Source organism: Tachyglossus aculeatus, chromosome 21, assembly GCF_015852505.1.
Source record: "Tachyglossus aculeatus isolate mTacAcu1 chromosome 21, mTacAcu1.pri, whole genome shotgun sequence".
Lineage (NCBI taxonomy): Eukaryota > Metazoa > Chordata > Mammalia > Monotremata > Tachyglossidae > Tachyglossus > Tachyglossus aculeatus.
This window is the reverse complement of record NC_052086.1, coordinates 38,012,912-38,026,728: the sequence shown is the minus strand read 5'-3', so window position 1 is coordinate 38,026,728 and position 13,817 is coordinate 38,012,912. Positions and strand designations below refer to the sequence as shown.

At 49.3% G+C, this 13,817-nt stretch overlaps 1 protein-coding gene across 1 annotated transcript; it reads left to right on the top strand.

Annotated features, from left to right (window-relative positions):
* Window positions 1–6,241: 6,241 nt before the first annotated feature.
* Window positions 6,242–12,458, top strand: DYNLL1 (dynein light chain LC8-type 1). Its single transcript, XM_038763951.1, has 3 exons — window positions 6,242–6,361; window positions 9,401–9,538; window positions 12,124–12,458. Exons 2-3 carry the CDS (start codon window positions 9,407–9,409, stop codon window positions 12,259–12,261), a joined length of 270 nt encoding a protein of 89 aa, XP_038619879.1. The 5' UTR covers window positions 6,242–6,361; window positions 9,401–9,406; the 3' UTR covers window positions 12,262–12,458.
* Window positions 12,459–13,817: the final 1,359 nt, after the last annotated feature.

Genomic DNA, 13,817 nt, shown 5'->3' with positions numbered 1-13,817 from the left:
ACTTTGGTGCGGCGATCTGCTTCAAGAGCAATAAATGTGAGAAAGATTAGAGAAAAAAATATTCAAATCCTCAAAAGGAATCAAACTAAGATTTTAATTTAAAAAATTGTCTGATAATTCACTGTGCAGTCTCTATGGACAAATACACTTTTTAAATGGTATTTGTATTATTATTATTAAGCGCTTACTATGTGCAAAGCACTGTTCTAAGTGCTGGGAGGGGGAATACAAGGTGATCAGGTTGTCCCACGTGGGGCTCACAGTCTTAATCCCCATTTTGCAGATGAGGTAACTGAGGCACAATATCTATTCTATTTATTTTATTTTATTTTGTTAATATGTTTGGTTTTGTTCTCTGTCTCCCCCTTCTAGACTGTGAGCCCACTGTTGGGTAGGGACTGTCTCTATATGTTGCCGACTTGTACTTCCCAAGCGCTTAGTCCAGTGCTCTGCACACAGTCAGTGCTCAATAAATACGATTGATTGATTGATTGATTGACGGAGAAGTTAAGTGGCTTGCTCAACGTCACACAGCTGACAACTGGCAGAGTGGGGATTCGAACCCATGCCCTCTGACTCCCAAGCCCGCGCTCTTTCCACTGAGCCATGCTGCTTCTTCCTACATTCATTCAATCGTATTTATTGAGCGCTTACTGTGTGCAGAGCACTGGACTAAGCGCTTGGGAAGTACAAGCTGGCAACATATAGAGACGCCAGGCACTGTTCTAAGCACCGGGGTAGATACAAGCTAATCAGGTTGGACACAGTCCCTGTCCCACATGGGGTTTCCAGTCATCATCCCCATTTCAAGGCCCTGCTGAGAGCTCACCTCCTCCAGGAGGCCTTCCCAGACTGAGCCCCTTCCTTCCTCTCCCCCTCGTCCCCCTCTCCATCCCCCCATCTTACCTCCTTCCCTTCCCCACAGCACCTGTATATATGGATATATGTTTGTACATATTTTTTTACTCTATTTATTTATTTATTTTATTTGTACATATCTGTTCTATTTATTTTATTTTGTTAGTACGTTTGGTTTTGTTCTCTGTCTCCCCCTTTTAGACTGTGAGCCCACTGTTGGGTAGGGACTGTCTCTAGATGTTGCCAATTTGTACTTCCCAAGCGCTTAGTACAGTGCTCTGCACATAGTAAGCGCTCAATAAATACGATTGATGATGATGATGATGATTTTACAGATGAGGTAGCCGAGGCACAAGGAAGTTAAGTGACTCCCTGTCCCACATGGGGCTTACAGTCATCACCCCCATTTTACAGACGAGGTAGCCGAGGCACAAGGAAGTTAAGTGACGCACCCAAGGTCATACGGCAGACAGCAGCGTGGCTCAGTGGAAAGGGCACGGGCTTTGGAGTCAGAGGTCAGGGGTTCGAATCCCGACTCCACCACATGTCTGCTGTGTGACCTTGGGCAAGTCACTTCACTTCTCTGAGCCTCAGTGACCTCAGCTGTAAAATGGGGATTAAGACTGTGAGCCCCACGTGGGACAACTTGATCACCTTCTATCCCCCCCAGCGCTTAGAACAGTGCTGTGCACATAGTAAGCGGTTAACAAATGCCATCATTATTTATTATTATAAGTAGCAGAGCCGGAATTAGAAACCAGGTCCGTCTGAGTCCCAGGCCGGTGCTCTCCCCACTAGGCCATGCTGCTTCTTTGTCTATACTGCACAGTATATACATACCTAAGCCATTTACTGGTTTCCTAACTACTGTATTGTCCATATTTACTATCCTATTTATTTTGTTAATGACGTGCATCTAGCTTTACTTCTATTTATTCTGATGACTTGACACCTGTCCACATCATCGTCATCATCAATCGTATTTATTGAGCACTTACTGTGTGCAGAGCACTGTACTAAGCGCTTGGGAAGTACAAGTTGGCAACATATAGAGACAGTCCCTACCCAACAGTGGGCTCACAGTCTAGAAGGGGGAGACAGAGAACAAAATGAAACATACTAACAAAATAAAATAAATTGTATAGATATGTACAAGTAAAATAAATAAATAAATAAATAGAGTAACAAATATGTACAAACATATATACATATATACAGGTGCTGTGGGGAAGGGAAGGAGGTAAGAAGGGGGGATGGAGAGGGGGAGGAGGGGGAGAGGAATGGGGGGGGGTCTCAGTGTGGGAAGGCCTCCTGGAGGAGGTGAGCTCTCAGTAGGGCCTTGAAGGGAGGAAGAGAGCGAGCTTGGCGGAGGGGCAGAGGGATTGGGGGCATTCCAGGCCCGGGGGAAGACGTGGGCCGGGGGTCGATGGCGGGACGGGCGAGAACGAGGCCTAATGGTGAGGAGATTAGCGGCAGAGGAGCGGAGGGTGCGGGCTGCGCTGGAGAAGGACAGAAGGGAGGTGAGGGAGGAGGGGGCCAGGGGATGGATGGACAGCCTGGAAGTCCAGGGGGAGGAGCTTCTGCCTGATGCACAGATTGATTGGTAGCCACTGGAGATTTTTGAGGAGGGGAGTAATATGCCCAGAGCGTTTCTGGACAAAGACAATCCGGGCAGCGGCATGAAGTATGGATTGAAGTGGGGAGAGACAAGAGGATGGGAGATCGGAGAGAAGGCTGATGCAGTAGTCCAGACGGGACAGGATGAGAGCTTGAACGAGCAGGGGAGCGGTATGGATGGAGAGGAAAGGGCAGATCTTGGCAATGTTGCGGAGCTGAGACCGGCAGGGTTTGGTGACGGCTTGGATGTGAGGGGCGAACGAGAGAGCGGAGTCGAGGATGACACCAAGTTTGCGGGCTTGTGAGACGGGAAGGATGGTAGTGCCGTCAACAGAGACGGGAAAGTCAGGGAGAGGGCAGGGTTTGGGAGGGAAGACAAGGAGTTCAGTCTTGGACATGTAATGTCCACATGTTTTGTTTTGTTGTCTGTCTCCCCCTTCTAGACCGTGAGCCCGTTGGCGGGTAGGGACCGTCTCTAGATGTTGCCGACTTGGACTTCCCAAGCGCTCTACACACAGTAAGCGCTCAATAAATACGATTGAATGAATGAATGAGTGAATGGAAAATGGGGATGAAGACCGTGAGCCCCCCATGGGACAACCTGATCACCTTGTATCCTCCCCAGCGCTTAGAACAGTGCTTGGCACACAGCGTGGCTCAGTGGAAAGAGCCCGAGCTTGGGAGTCAGAGGTCATGGGCTCGAACCCTGGCTCCACCGCTTGTCAGCTGTGTGACTTTGGGCAGGTCACTTCACTTCTCTGGGCCTCAGTTCCCTCATCTGGAAAATGGGGATTAAGACTGTGAGCCCCACGGGGGACAACCACACCTCATCACCTTGTATCTGTCCCAGCGCTTAGAACAGTGCTTTGCACATAGTAAACGCTTAACAAATGCCATCATCATCATCATCATCGAGAAGCAGCTTGGCTCAGTGGAAAGAGCCCGGGCTTTGGTGTCAGAGGTCATGGGTTCAAATCCTGGCTCCGCCAATTGTCAGCGATGTGACTTTGGGCAAGTCACTTCACTTCTCTGGGCCTCAGTTCCCTCATCTGTAAAATGAGGATGAAGACTGTGAGCCCCTCGTGGGACAACCCGATCACCTCGTAACCTCCCCAGCACTCGGAACAGTGCTTGGCACATAGCGTGGCTCAGTGGAAAGAGTCACTTCACTTCTCTGGGCCTCAGTTCCCTCATCTGTAAAATGGGGATGAAGACCGTGAGCCCCCCCGTGGTCCAACCTGATCACCTTGTATCCTCCCCCGCACTTAGGACAGTGCTTTGCGCATAGTAAGCAGTTAGCAAATACCAAAAATATTATTATTATTAACAAATACCCTCGTGATTATGATTACGATTAATAATCAGTAGGCTCGAATGAATGAATGAGGGAGGGAAGCGCCTTCCCAGACTGAGCCCCTCCTTCCTCTCCCCCTCGTCCCCCTCCCCATCCCCCCGTCTTACCTCCTTCCCCTCCCCACAGCACCTGTTATATATGGATATATGTTTGTACGGATTTACTACTCTGTTTATTTTATTTGTACATATCGATTCTATTTATTTTATTTTGTTAATATGTTTTGTTTTGTTCTCTGTCTCCCCCTTCTAGACTGTGAGCCCGCTGTCAGGTAGGGACCGTCTCTATATGTTGCCAACTTGTACTTCCCAAGCGCTTAGCGCAGTGCTCTGCACACAGTAAGCACTCAATAAATACGATTGAATGAATGAATGAATGAATGAATGTTTTGTTGTCCGTCTCCCCCTTCTAGACTGTGAGCCCGCTGTTGGGGAGGGACTGTCTCTCTATGTTGCCAACTTGTCCTCCCCAAGCGCTTAGTCCAGTGTTCTGCACGCAGTAAGCGCTCAATAAATACGACTAAATGAATGAATGAAGCGCCTTCGCCTCAGCTGGGCCCTGCGAAGGGCGCATGATATTTATTCTATTTATTTTATTTTGTTAATGTGTTTTGTTTTGTTGTCTATCTCCCCCTTCTAGACTGTGAGCCCACTGTTGAGTAGGGACCGTCTCTCTATGTTGCCAACTTGTACTTCCCAAGCGTTTAGTCCAGTGCTCTGCACGCAGTAAGCGCTCAATAAATACGATTGAATGAATGAATGACTGTGAGCCCACTGTTGGGTAGGGACCTTCTCTATAAGTTGCCAACTTTGACTTCCCAAGCGCATAGTCCAGTGCTCTGCACGCAGTAAGCGCTCACTAAATACGATTGAATGAATGAATGAAGCGCCTTCGCCTCAGCCGGGCCCTGCGAAGGGCGCATGATATTTATTCCATTTATTTTATTTTGTTAATATGTTTTGTTTTGTTGTCTGTCTCCCCCTTCTAGCCTGTGAGCCCACTGTTGGGTAGGGACCGTCTCTAGATGTTGCCAACTTGTCCTTCCCAAGCGTTTAGTCCAGTGCTCTGCACGCAGTAAGCGCTCAATAAATTCGATTGAATGAATGAATGAAGCGCCTTCGCCTCAGCCAGGCCCTGTGAAGGGCGCATGATATTTATTCTATTTATTTTATTTTGTTAATATGTTTTGTTTTGTTGTCTATCTCTCCCTTCTAGACTGTGAGTCCACTGTTGGGTAGGGACCATCTCTAGATGTTGCCAACTTGGACTTCCCAAGCGTTTAGTCCAGTGCTCTGCACGCAGTAAGCGCTCAATAAATATGATTGAATGAATGACTGTGAGCCCACTGTTGGGTAGGGACTCTCTCTATATGTTGCCAACTTGTACTTCCCAAGCGCTTAGTCCAGTGCTCTGCACACAGTAAGCGCTCAATAAATACGATTGAATGAACGAATGAAGCGCCTTCGCCTCAGCAGGGCCCTGCGAAGGGTGCATGATATTTATTCCATTTATTTTATTTTGTTAATATGTTTTGTTTTGTTGTCTGTCTCCCCCTCTAGACTGCGAGCCCACTGTTGGGTAGGGACCGTCTCTAGATGTTGCCAACTTGTCCTTCCCAAGCGTTTAGTCCAGTGCTCTGCACCCAGTAAGCGCTCAATAAATACGATTGAATGAATGAATGAAGCGCCTTCGCCTCAGCCGGGCCCTGCGAAGGGCGCATGATATTCTATTTATTTTATTTTGTTAATATGTTTTGTTTTGTTGTCTATGTCCCCCTTCTAGACTGTGAGCCCACTGTTGGGTAGGGACCGTCTTTATCTGTTGCCAACTTGGACTTCCCAAGCGCTTAGTCCAGTGCTCTGCACACAGTAAGCGCTCAATAAATACGACTGAATGACTGTGAGCCCACTGTTGGGTAGGGACCGTCTCTAGATGTTGCCAACTTGTACTTCCCAAGCGCTTAGTCCAGTGCTCTGCACATAGTAAGCGCTCAATAAATACGATTGATGATGATGATGTACTTCCCAAGCGCTTAGTCCAGTGCTCTGCACCCAATAAGCGCTCACTAAATACGAATGAATGAATGAAGCCCCTTCGCCTCAGCCGGGCCCCGCTTAGGGCGCATGCGCCGCGCCGTCAGCCTGCCTGGGAACAGCCCCCGGCGCCTCCGGCCGCTCCGGGCCTCCGATTGGCTCCCCTCCGGAGGCCCCAGCCCCGTCGCCGTGGCGACCGACGCCGCGCGCGGGGCATTGTGGCCCGCAACAGAACGCGGCCGAAAGTTGCCGGGGGAGCCCTTGCGGGGCTGAGCCAATGGGGGCCGCGCGCCGGCGGCGGGGCGGCCAATCGCGGCGGGCGGCGGGGGCGCGGGGGGCGGGGCCCGGGCACTAGGCGGCGGCGGCGGGCGGTGGGGCCTTAGATGCGCAACCGCCTTAGCAACGCCTGCACCTGCTGCTGTTGCTGCTGCTGCTGTCCTTGTCCCCACGCCATCGCCATCGCCTCAGGGAGCAGCCCATCGCCGCCCCCAACCCCACGGTGAGAACCCCCCTCCCCAACAAGCCTCCCTCAACTAGGGAAACGCCTCCTCCAGGAGGCCTTCCCAGACTGAGCCCCTTCCCTCCTCTCCCCCTCGTCCCCCTCTCCATCCCCCCCACCTTACCTCCTTCCCTTCCCCACAGCACCTGCATATATGTTTGTACATATTTATTACTCTATTTATTTATTTATTTTACTTGTACATATCTAGTCTATTTATTTTATTTTGTTAGTATGTTTGGTTTGGTTCTCAGTCTCCCCTTTTTAGAAAGGGGCAGCATTTTGGTTAAGACGGTGGACGAAAGGGGCCGAATTTCACTCAGAAGGCGGTGGAAAAGGGCCGAATTTCAGTTAAAACCGTGCTGGAAATGGGCAGAATTTCAGTTAAAACGGTGGTAGAAATGGGCCCCACTTCACTTAAAACGGTGCTAGAAAGGGGCAGAATTTCCGTTAAAACGGTGGTAGAAATGGGCCCCACTTCACTTAAAACGGTGCTAGAAATGGGCGGAATATCAGTTAAAACGGTGGGGGAAATGAGCGGCATTTCAGTTAAAACAGTGGAGAAAATGGGCCCAATTTCACTTAAAAGGGTGGTGGAAATGGGCCCAATTTCACTTACAACGGGGGTGGAAACGGGCAGAATTTCAGTTAAAACGGCGGTGGAAATGGGCCCGATTTCACTTAAAAAGTTGGTGGCAATGGGCAGCATTTCAGTTAAAACGGTGGACGAAATGGGCCCAATTTCCCTCAAAAGGCGGTGGAAGTGCCCCCTTTTAGACCGTCTCCCCCTTTTAGACTGTGAGCCCACTGTTGGGTAGGGACTGTCTCTAGATGTTGCCAATTTGTACTTCCCAAGCGCGTAGTACGGTGCTCTGCACATAGTAAGCGCTCAATAAATACGATTGATCGATTGACCGTTTTCATGGAAACGCTGCCCCTTCCCTCCACCGCCTTTCCCGGGGAATGGGGCCCGTTTCCACCACCTTTTGAACCGAAATTGGGCCCACTTCCACCACCTTTTGAGTGAAATTGGGCCCATTTCCTCCACCGTTTTAGTCGTACTTACTGAGCGCTTACTGTGCACTGGACTAAGCGCTTGGGAAGTCCAAGTTGGCAACATCTAGAGACGGTCCCTACCCAACAGCGGGCTCACAGGCTAGAAGGGGGAGGCAGAGAACAAAACCAAACATATTAACTGAAATGGGGCCCGTTGGCTCCACCGTTTTAATCAATCAATCGTATTTATTGAGCGCTTACTGTGTGCAGAGCACTGGACTAAGCGCTTGGGAAGTCCAAGTTGGCAACATCTAGAGACGGTCCCTACCCGACAGTGGGCTCACAGTCTAAAAGGGGGAGACGGAGAACAAAACCAAACATACTAACAAAATAAAATAAATAGAACCAAAATTTAACCGAAATTGGGCCCACTTCCACCGCCTTTTAAGTGAAATTGGGCCCATTGCGTCCACCTTTTTAACTGAAATGCTGCCCATTTCCTCCACCGTTTATTTATTTTACTTGTACATATCTAGTCTGTTTTATTTTGTTAGTATGTTTGGTTTTGTTCTCCGTCCCCCCCTTTTAGACTGTGAGCCCACTGTTGGGTAGGGACCGTCTCTAGATGTTGCCATCTTGGACTTCCCAAGCGCTTAGTACAGTGCTCTGCACACAGTAAGCGCTCAATCAATACGATTGATTGAAGTGAAATGGGGCCCATTTCGTCCACCGTTTTAACTGAAATGATGCCCATTTCCACCACCGTTGTAAGTGAAATGATGCCCATTTCCACCCCTGTTTTAAGTGAAATTGGGCCCATTTTCTCCCCTGTTTTAACTGAAATGCTGCCCATTTTCCCCCACCGTTTTAACTGAAATTCTGCCCATTTCCACTCCCGTTTTAAGTGAAATTGGGCCCATTTCTACCACCGTTTTAACTGAAATTCTGCCCATTTCCACCGCCTTTTAAATGAAATGGGGCCCGTTTCTACCACCGTTTTAACTGAAATTCGGCCCATTTCCACCGCCTTTTAAGTGAAATTCGGCCTATTTCGTCCACCTTTTTAACCGAAATGCTGCCCATTTCTTCCACTGTTGTAAGTGAAATTGGGCACATTTCCACCACCGTTGTAAGTGAAATTGGGCCCCTTTCTACCACCGTTGTAAGTGAAATTGGGCCCCTTTCTACCACCATTGTAAGTGAAATTGGGCCCCTTTCTACCACTGTTGTAAGTGAAATTCGGCCCATTTCCACCGCCTTTTGAGTGAAATGGGGCCCATTTCCTCCACCGTTTTAACTGAAATTGGGCCAACCTCAACACCTGTTGTAAAGGCAATTCTGCCCATTTCTATGACCGTTTTTAAGTGAAATCGGGCACACTTCAGCTCCTGTTGTAAGTGCAGTTCTGCCCAATTTCTACGACTGTTTTTAAGTGAAACTGGGCCAACCTCAACGCCTGTTGTAAGGGCAATTCCGCCCATTTCTACGACCGTTTTCTAAGTGAAACTGAGCACACCTCAGCGCCTAAGTGTAATTCTGCCCATTTCTACGACCGTTTTTAAGTGAACTTGAGCCAACCTCAACGCCTGTTGTAAGGGCAATTCTGCCCATTTCCACGACCGTTTTTAAAAGAAGTCTGGCAAATCTCAGCGCCTATCGCCAGTGAAATGGTGCAAGCCTCGATACCTATTGTAAGTGCAATTCTGCCGATTTCTACGACCGTTTTAAGTGACATTTGGCCAACCTCAACTCCTGTTGAAATTGGCAGAATTGCACTTACTACGACCATATTAAGTGAAATTTGGCAAACCTCAATACCTATTGTAAGTGCAATTCTGCAAAGTTCTACAACCGTTGTAAGTGAAATTTTGCCAACCTCAGCGCCTATTGTAAGTGCAATTCTGCAAACTTCAGCGCCTATTGTCAGTGAAATTTTGCCGATTTCTCCCACGAATGGTCCAGACCCCACTCAACTTCTTCTTTGCTTCTCCCCCCACACACCCTTTTTCCCCCCTGCCCCCCCCTTCCCTCTCCTTGTACCAGGTAACCATGTGCGACCGAAAAGCCGTGATCAAAAATGCGGATATGTCGGAGGAGATGCAGCAGGACTCGGTGGAATGTGCCACTCAGGCCCTGGAGAAATACAATATAGAGAAGGACATAGCGGCCCATATCAAGAAGGTAGGAGGAACTGTTTGCGAGGGAGACCCCCGGAGAGGGGCTGGGGCGTTTAGGGAAGGGGTCTTTTGGGGCTCTGTGTCCTGTCTAGGCCCTCGGGAAGAATTGTTACATTTCAGCTGGTTACTGGCCCTCCCCAAAGCGATTGGCGTGCTTGTGTCCGTGTTACCGTTGCCCTTAATGAGACTGCATTAAGAGACTGTAATCCAGGGGGTTAGAGAAAGAGCTTCCTTGTCAGGAACCCCAAAGAAAATTGTGTTTAAATGGCCATGTGAACCGGAGTCCTAAAAGGATCTAATAATGAGATGAAACCTTTCAACACCACCCTCCTGTCTTCACCTAGCAATAGTTTCTGTATTGTCCTCTCCAAGTGCTTTAGTACAGTGCTCCGCACCCAAGGAGCGTTCAATAAATGTGAACAGTCGACTCCTAGGTATAGTAGGGGTGGCAGGAAAAAGTGGGGGTGTTCCCAGATGAGCCCTGGGAGAATCCCGGGGCAGGAGGCTTTGCCAAGGGGAAAGTTGAAGCGGGAGGAGGAGGAGGAGAGGATTGGTGAATAGCCCTCTGAAAAAATCTAATAAAAGTGCTAGCTCTCAGACAGAAACTCTGTTGCTCGAAGGGAAGAAAGCTGGCAGTCTCAGGAGTGGGTGGGTTAGGCCCAGGCTCCAAAGATTGTTGGAATAGAAATAAATACCACTTCTGACGAGGGCAACAATGCTGACCGTGTGAGATTTCATGTAGTCAAGCAAGAACAGCTACTGCCTTTTTAATAGGTCTTAAGTAGCTGCAGTCAATCAACAGATATTTACTGAGCGCTCCCCCAAGGGCGCATAGCACTGTTCTTGAGTGCCTAGCAAAAACTATACTCGCTCCCTGCCCTCAACACAATGTAAATGTACTGTTGTGCTTCGAAATCTATACAGGGGGTCCTAGGCCTTGTCTCCCCGCACCACCACCACCATTTCCTTCTTGAAACTCAAACTGTACTCTTGATAGGGCGTTTGGGAAAGAGGGCTCCCCAAATTTATTTATTAAAAAAAAAAAAAATCTTTAAGACTGACATCAGTTGTTCCAGTACTTCACTTATATTTAAAAATGAGTGATGGTCTTGCCCGGGGGGGTGGGAGGGGTGTGTGTGTGTAAGAGAATGCCCGTTACACCCACTGTTCTGGTAAGAGCTTGGCAAACAAGTCTAGAGCGTGGTGGAACTATTTGAAGTGAAATTCTGCCAATTTCTCTTAATAATAATAACGGCATTAAGCGCTTACTAGGTGCAAAGCACTGTTCTAAGCGCTGGGGAGGTTACAAGGCGATCAGGTTGTCCCACGGGGCGCTCACGGTCTTCATCCCCATTTTACGGATGAGGTCACTGAGGCCCAGAGAAGCGAAGTGACTTGCCCAGAGTCACACAGCTAATGGAGAAGCAGCGTGGCTCAACAGAAGGAGCCCGGGCTTTGGAGTCAGAGGTCATGGGTTCAAATCCCTACTCTGCCAACTGTCGGCTGTGTGACTTTGGGCAAGTCACTTAACTTCTCTGGGCCTCAGTTACCTCATCTGTAAAACGGGGATTGAGACTGTGAGACCCCGTGGGACAACCTGATCACCTTGTAACCTCCCCAGCGCTTAGAACAGTGCTTTGCACATAGTAAGCGCTTAATAAATGCCATTGTTATTATTCATGGGCAGAGCCGGGATTTGAACCCCTGACCTCTGACTCCAAAGCCCGGGCTCTTTCCACTGAGCCACGCCGCTTCTCTTGATTGCCGCGTAGTGTCGGAGACCCGGGGTAGGGACCGTCTCTAGATGCTGCCGACTTGTCCTTCCCAAGCGCTTAGTCCAGTGCTCCGCACACAGTAAGCGCTCAATAAATACGATTGAATGAATGAGTGAGAGAAGCAGCGTGGCCTAGTGGGTAGAGCACGGGGCCGGGAGTCCGGACCCGGGTTCTCGCCTTGGCTGTGCCACTTGTCCTGTGTGTGTGTGTGACCTTGGGCAAGTCACTCTGTTGCGCGTCACCTGATGTGCAAACGGGCGTGAGCCCCCAGGGACTGCGTCCAACCGGATTAGCCTGTATCCGCCCCAGTAGTTAGCACAGTGCTTGGCACAGAGTAAAAAAACATTTTAAAAAAAGGCTCCCAGGGGAAAGATAGAGGGAAACGACTTCCCGTAGCACTTCCCAGTTCAAGTCCTCAGTACCGCTCTTCCCCCCGCCAACTCCGATCTGCCACTTCTTAAAGAACAATAACGTGGGAGGAGAAGGATGAAAAGGGGGATGCTTGGATACAAGAGAGCTCTGTGCTGCAGCTGTTTTGAGCCTGCTGGGCTCTGTACTCCGCGGTTCCACTTAACTCAGAAGCCAAGTATGTTTGCATTAATGCGGTACGTAGGCGACTTGGAAACAAGGGACATTCTTGCATTCCAAGAATCCGCAGATGCTAACCTCCCTCCCGATGTCTCCCCTGTCTAGACTGGCTAGGGAAGGAGGCCGGTCCTCATGTCCGACGTGAAACTAAGACTGTCTTTTTATTTTATTTTCGTGAAGCTAAGAGTGTCTTTATTTTATTTTATTTCTTTCCCCTCCTCCCCAGGAGTTTGACAAGAAGTACAACCCCACCTGGCACTGCATCGTGGGGAGGAACTTCGGTAGCTATGTGACACACGAGACCAAACACTTCATCTACTTCTACCTGGGCCAAGTTGCCATTCTTCTGTTCAAATCCGGTTAAAGCATGGACTCTGAGATCCACCGATCCATCCCAAAAAGGACTGCAGCCGAAATTCCAAATACCAGAGACTGAAATCTTCAGCCTTGCCAAGGGAACACCTCGCCCTCCAAGCCTTTATTGTGCTGTTGTTGTTAACGTACAGGGGTCTCCTGTGTACTAGTCTGTTCATCGTGGCTATAAAATGATTAGCAAAACAACTTTACATTTGTATTTATTTTCTATTCTAAACGACCCCGCCCTCTCTTTCCCCCCCACCCCAGAGAATCCCACCCTCTTTTAAAAATAAACCTGTTGGAGATGTATGTGTGTTTAACTAAGACTTTGTTTAGTAATCCTCTAGGCAGAGTTTAGGGGTAGGCTCAGTGTATCATCATCAGTCGTATTTATTGAGCGCTTACTGTGTGCAGAGCACTGGACTAAGCGCTTATGTATGTAAAAGTGTATGCCTTTGCAGGGTTAAACTCTAGTTGGAGGTGAGCCCTGTTAAGGGTGTTTTAAGCTTTATTTTTTTTTCTCCTTCCACTCAACCACAGCATATGAGCCCGTCTCATGGTGGGTTTTGCCCAAACTTTCGAAGCATACCTCCCAAACATTTGTCTAGAACAAATGACGGCTTAGGTGGGTGAGCGTCAACCGTGAGAAGGGACAGCGTGTTCATAAAAAAAAAAAGACTGATGTACCAGACCGAAACTTTTAGGGGCAGGGTCTTGAAAGCCCAGGCCTCCAAAACCACTCGACTACTTTTCTCCCTTCACAAAATACTTCGTTCCTAAACCCCCCCGAGGACGAGACAGTAGCTAAAGTGCTGCGAGGTCTCTGGGTGGTTGCCCTCGAAGCTCTTAAAAGGCTTCTGTTTAATGCGCGGCTCCCTTTGGATGGAAGTACGGTCCTGGCAGGAATTCTAGGCTGTAACGCGTAGCTGCGAACGGAAATTTTCCACGATCAAATGGGATCCCAAGGCGGAGTGGAGGCACTTCCCTGACCCTCGGAAGTGGGTGGATAATCTTCCCCGCCAACTTCCCTCTGGCCCTCGGACCTCCCTCTTTCCGTCTCCCTCCGAGGAGCAGCTTTGGCTGGTAGGGATGGAGGGCGGTGTTCCCGCTTCTTCCCAGCCATGTGGCCAAGGCAGAAGAGTGGGAACAGACCCGTAACAGAACGAGCGCAGACCACGGCCCACGTCGGCGAAATGGCACAGGGGGACGGACTTTTCTGGCCTGCCCCCACACTGCGATTTCACCAGAGTGCCGGGCTCCTTGGGATTCTTTTTTTCCCAACAGAAGGCCGGAATCGAACCAGCTGCTGTCCTGACAAGACGGATGTGGGGGGGATGGCGGAATTGTGAATGGCGGCGGGTCACTAACGCGTGGCTGAAGCTCAATGCTACGAGAGCGTGCGGAAGGAAAAAGGAAACGGTTGACGCGGACTTGAGAAGCAGAGTTGCCTAGTGGATGGAGCACGAGTGTGGGAGTCAGGATCTGGGTTCTAATCCCCCCCTCTCCGCCACTTGTCCGCTAGGTGACCTTGGGTGAGTCCCTTAACTTCTCTGTACCTCAGTA

Excerpts from the sequence above, each read along its gene's own strand:
- DYNLL1 (XM_038763951.1), top strand. The coding sequence starts at position 9,407 with ATGTGCGACCGAAAAGCCGTGATCAAAAATGCGGATATGTCGGAGGAG. Across the intron at positions 9,539-12,123 it reads TAGCGGCCCATATCAAGAAG|GAGTTTGACAAGAAGTACAA; the intron begins GTAGGAGGAACT and ends CCTCCTCCCCAG.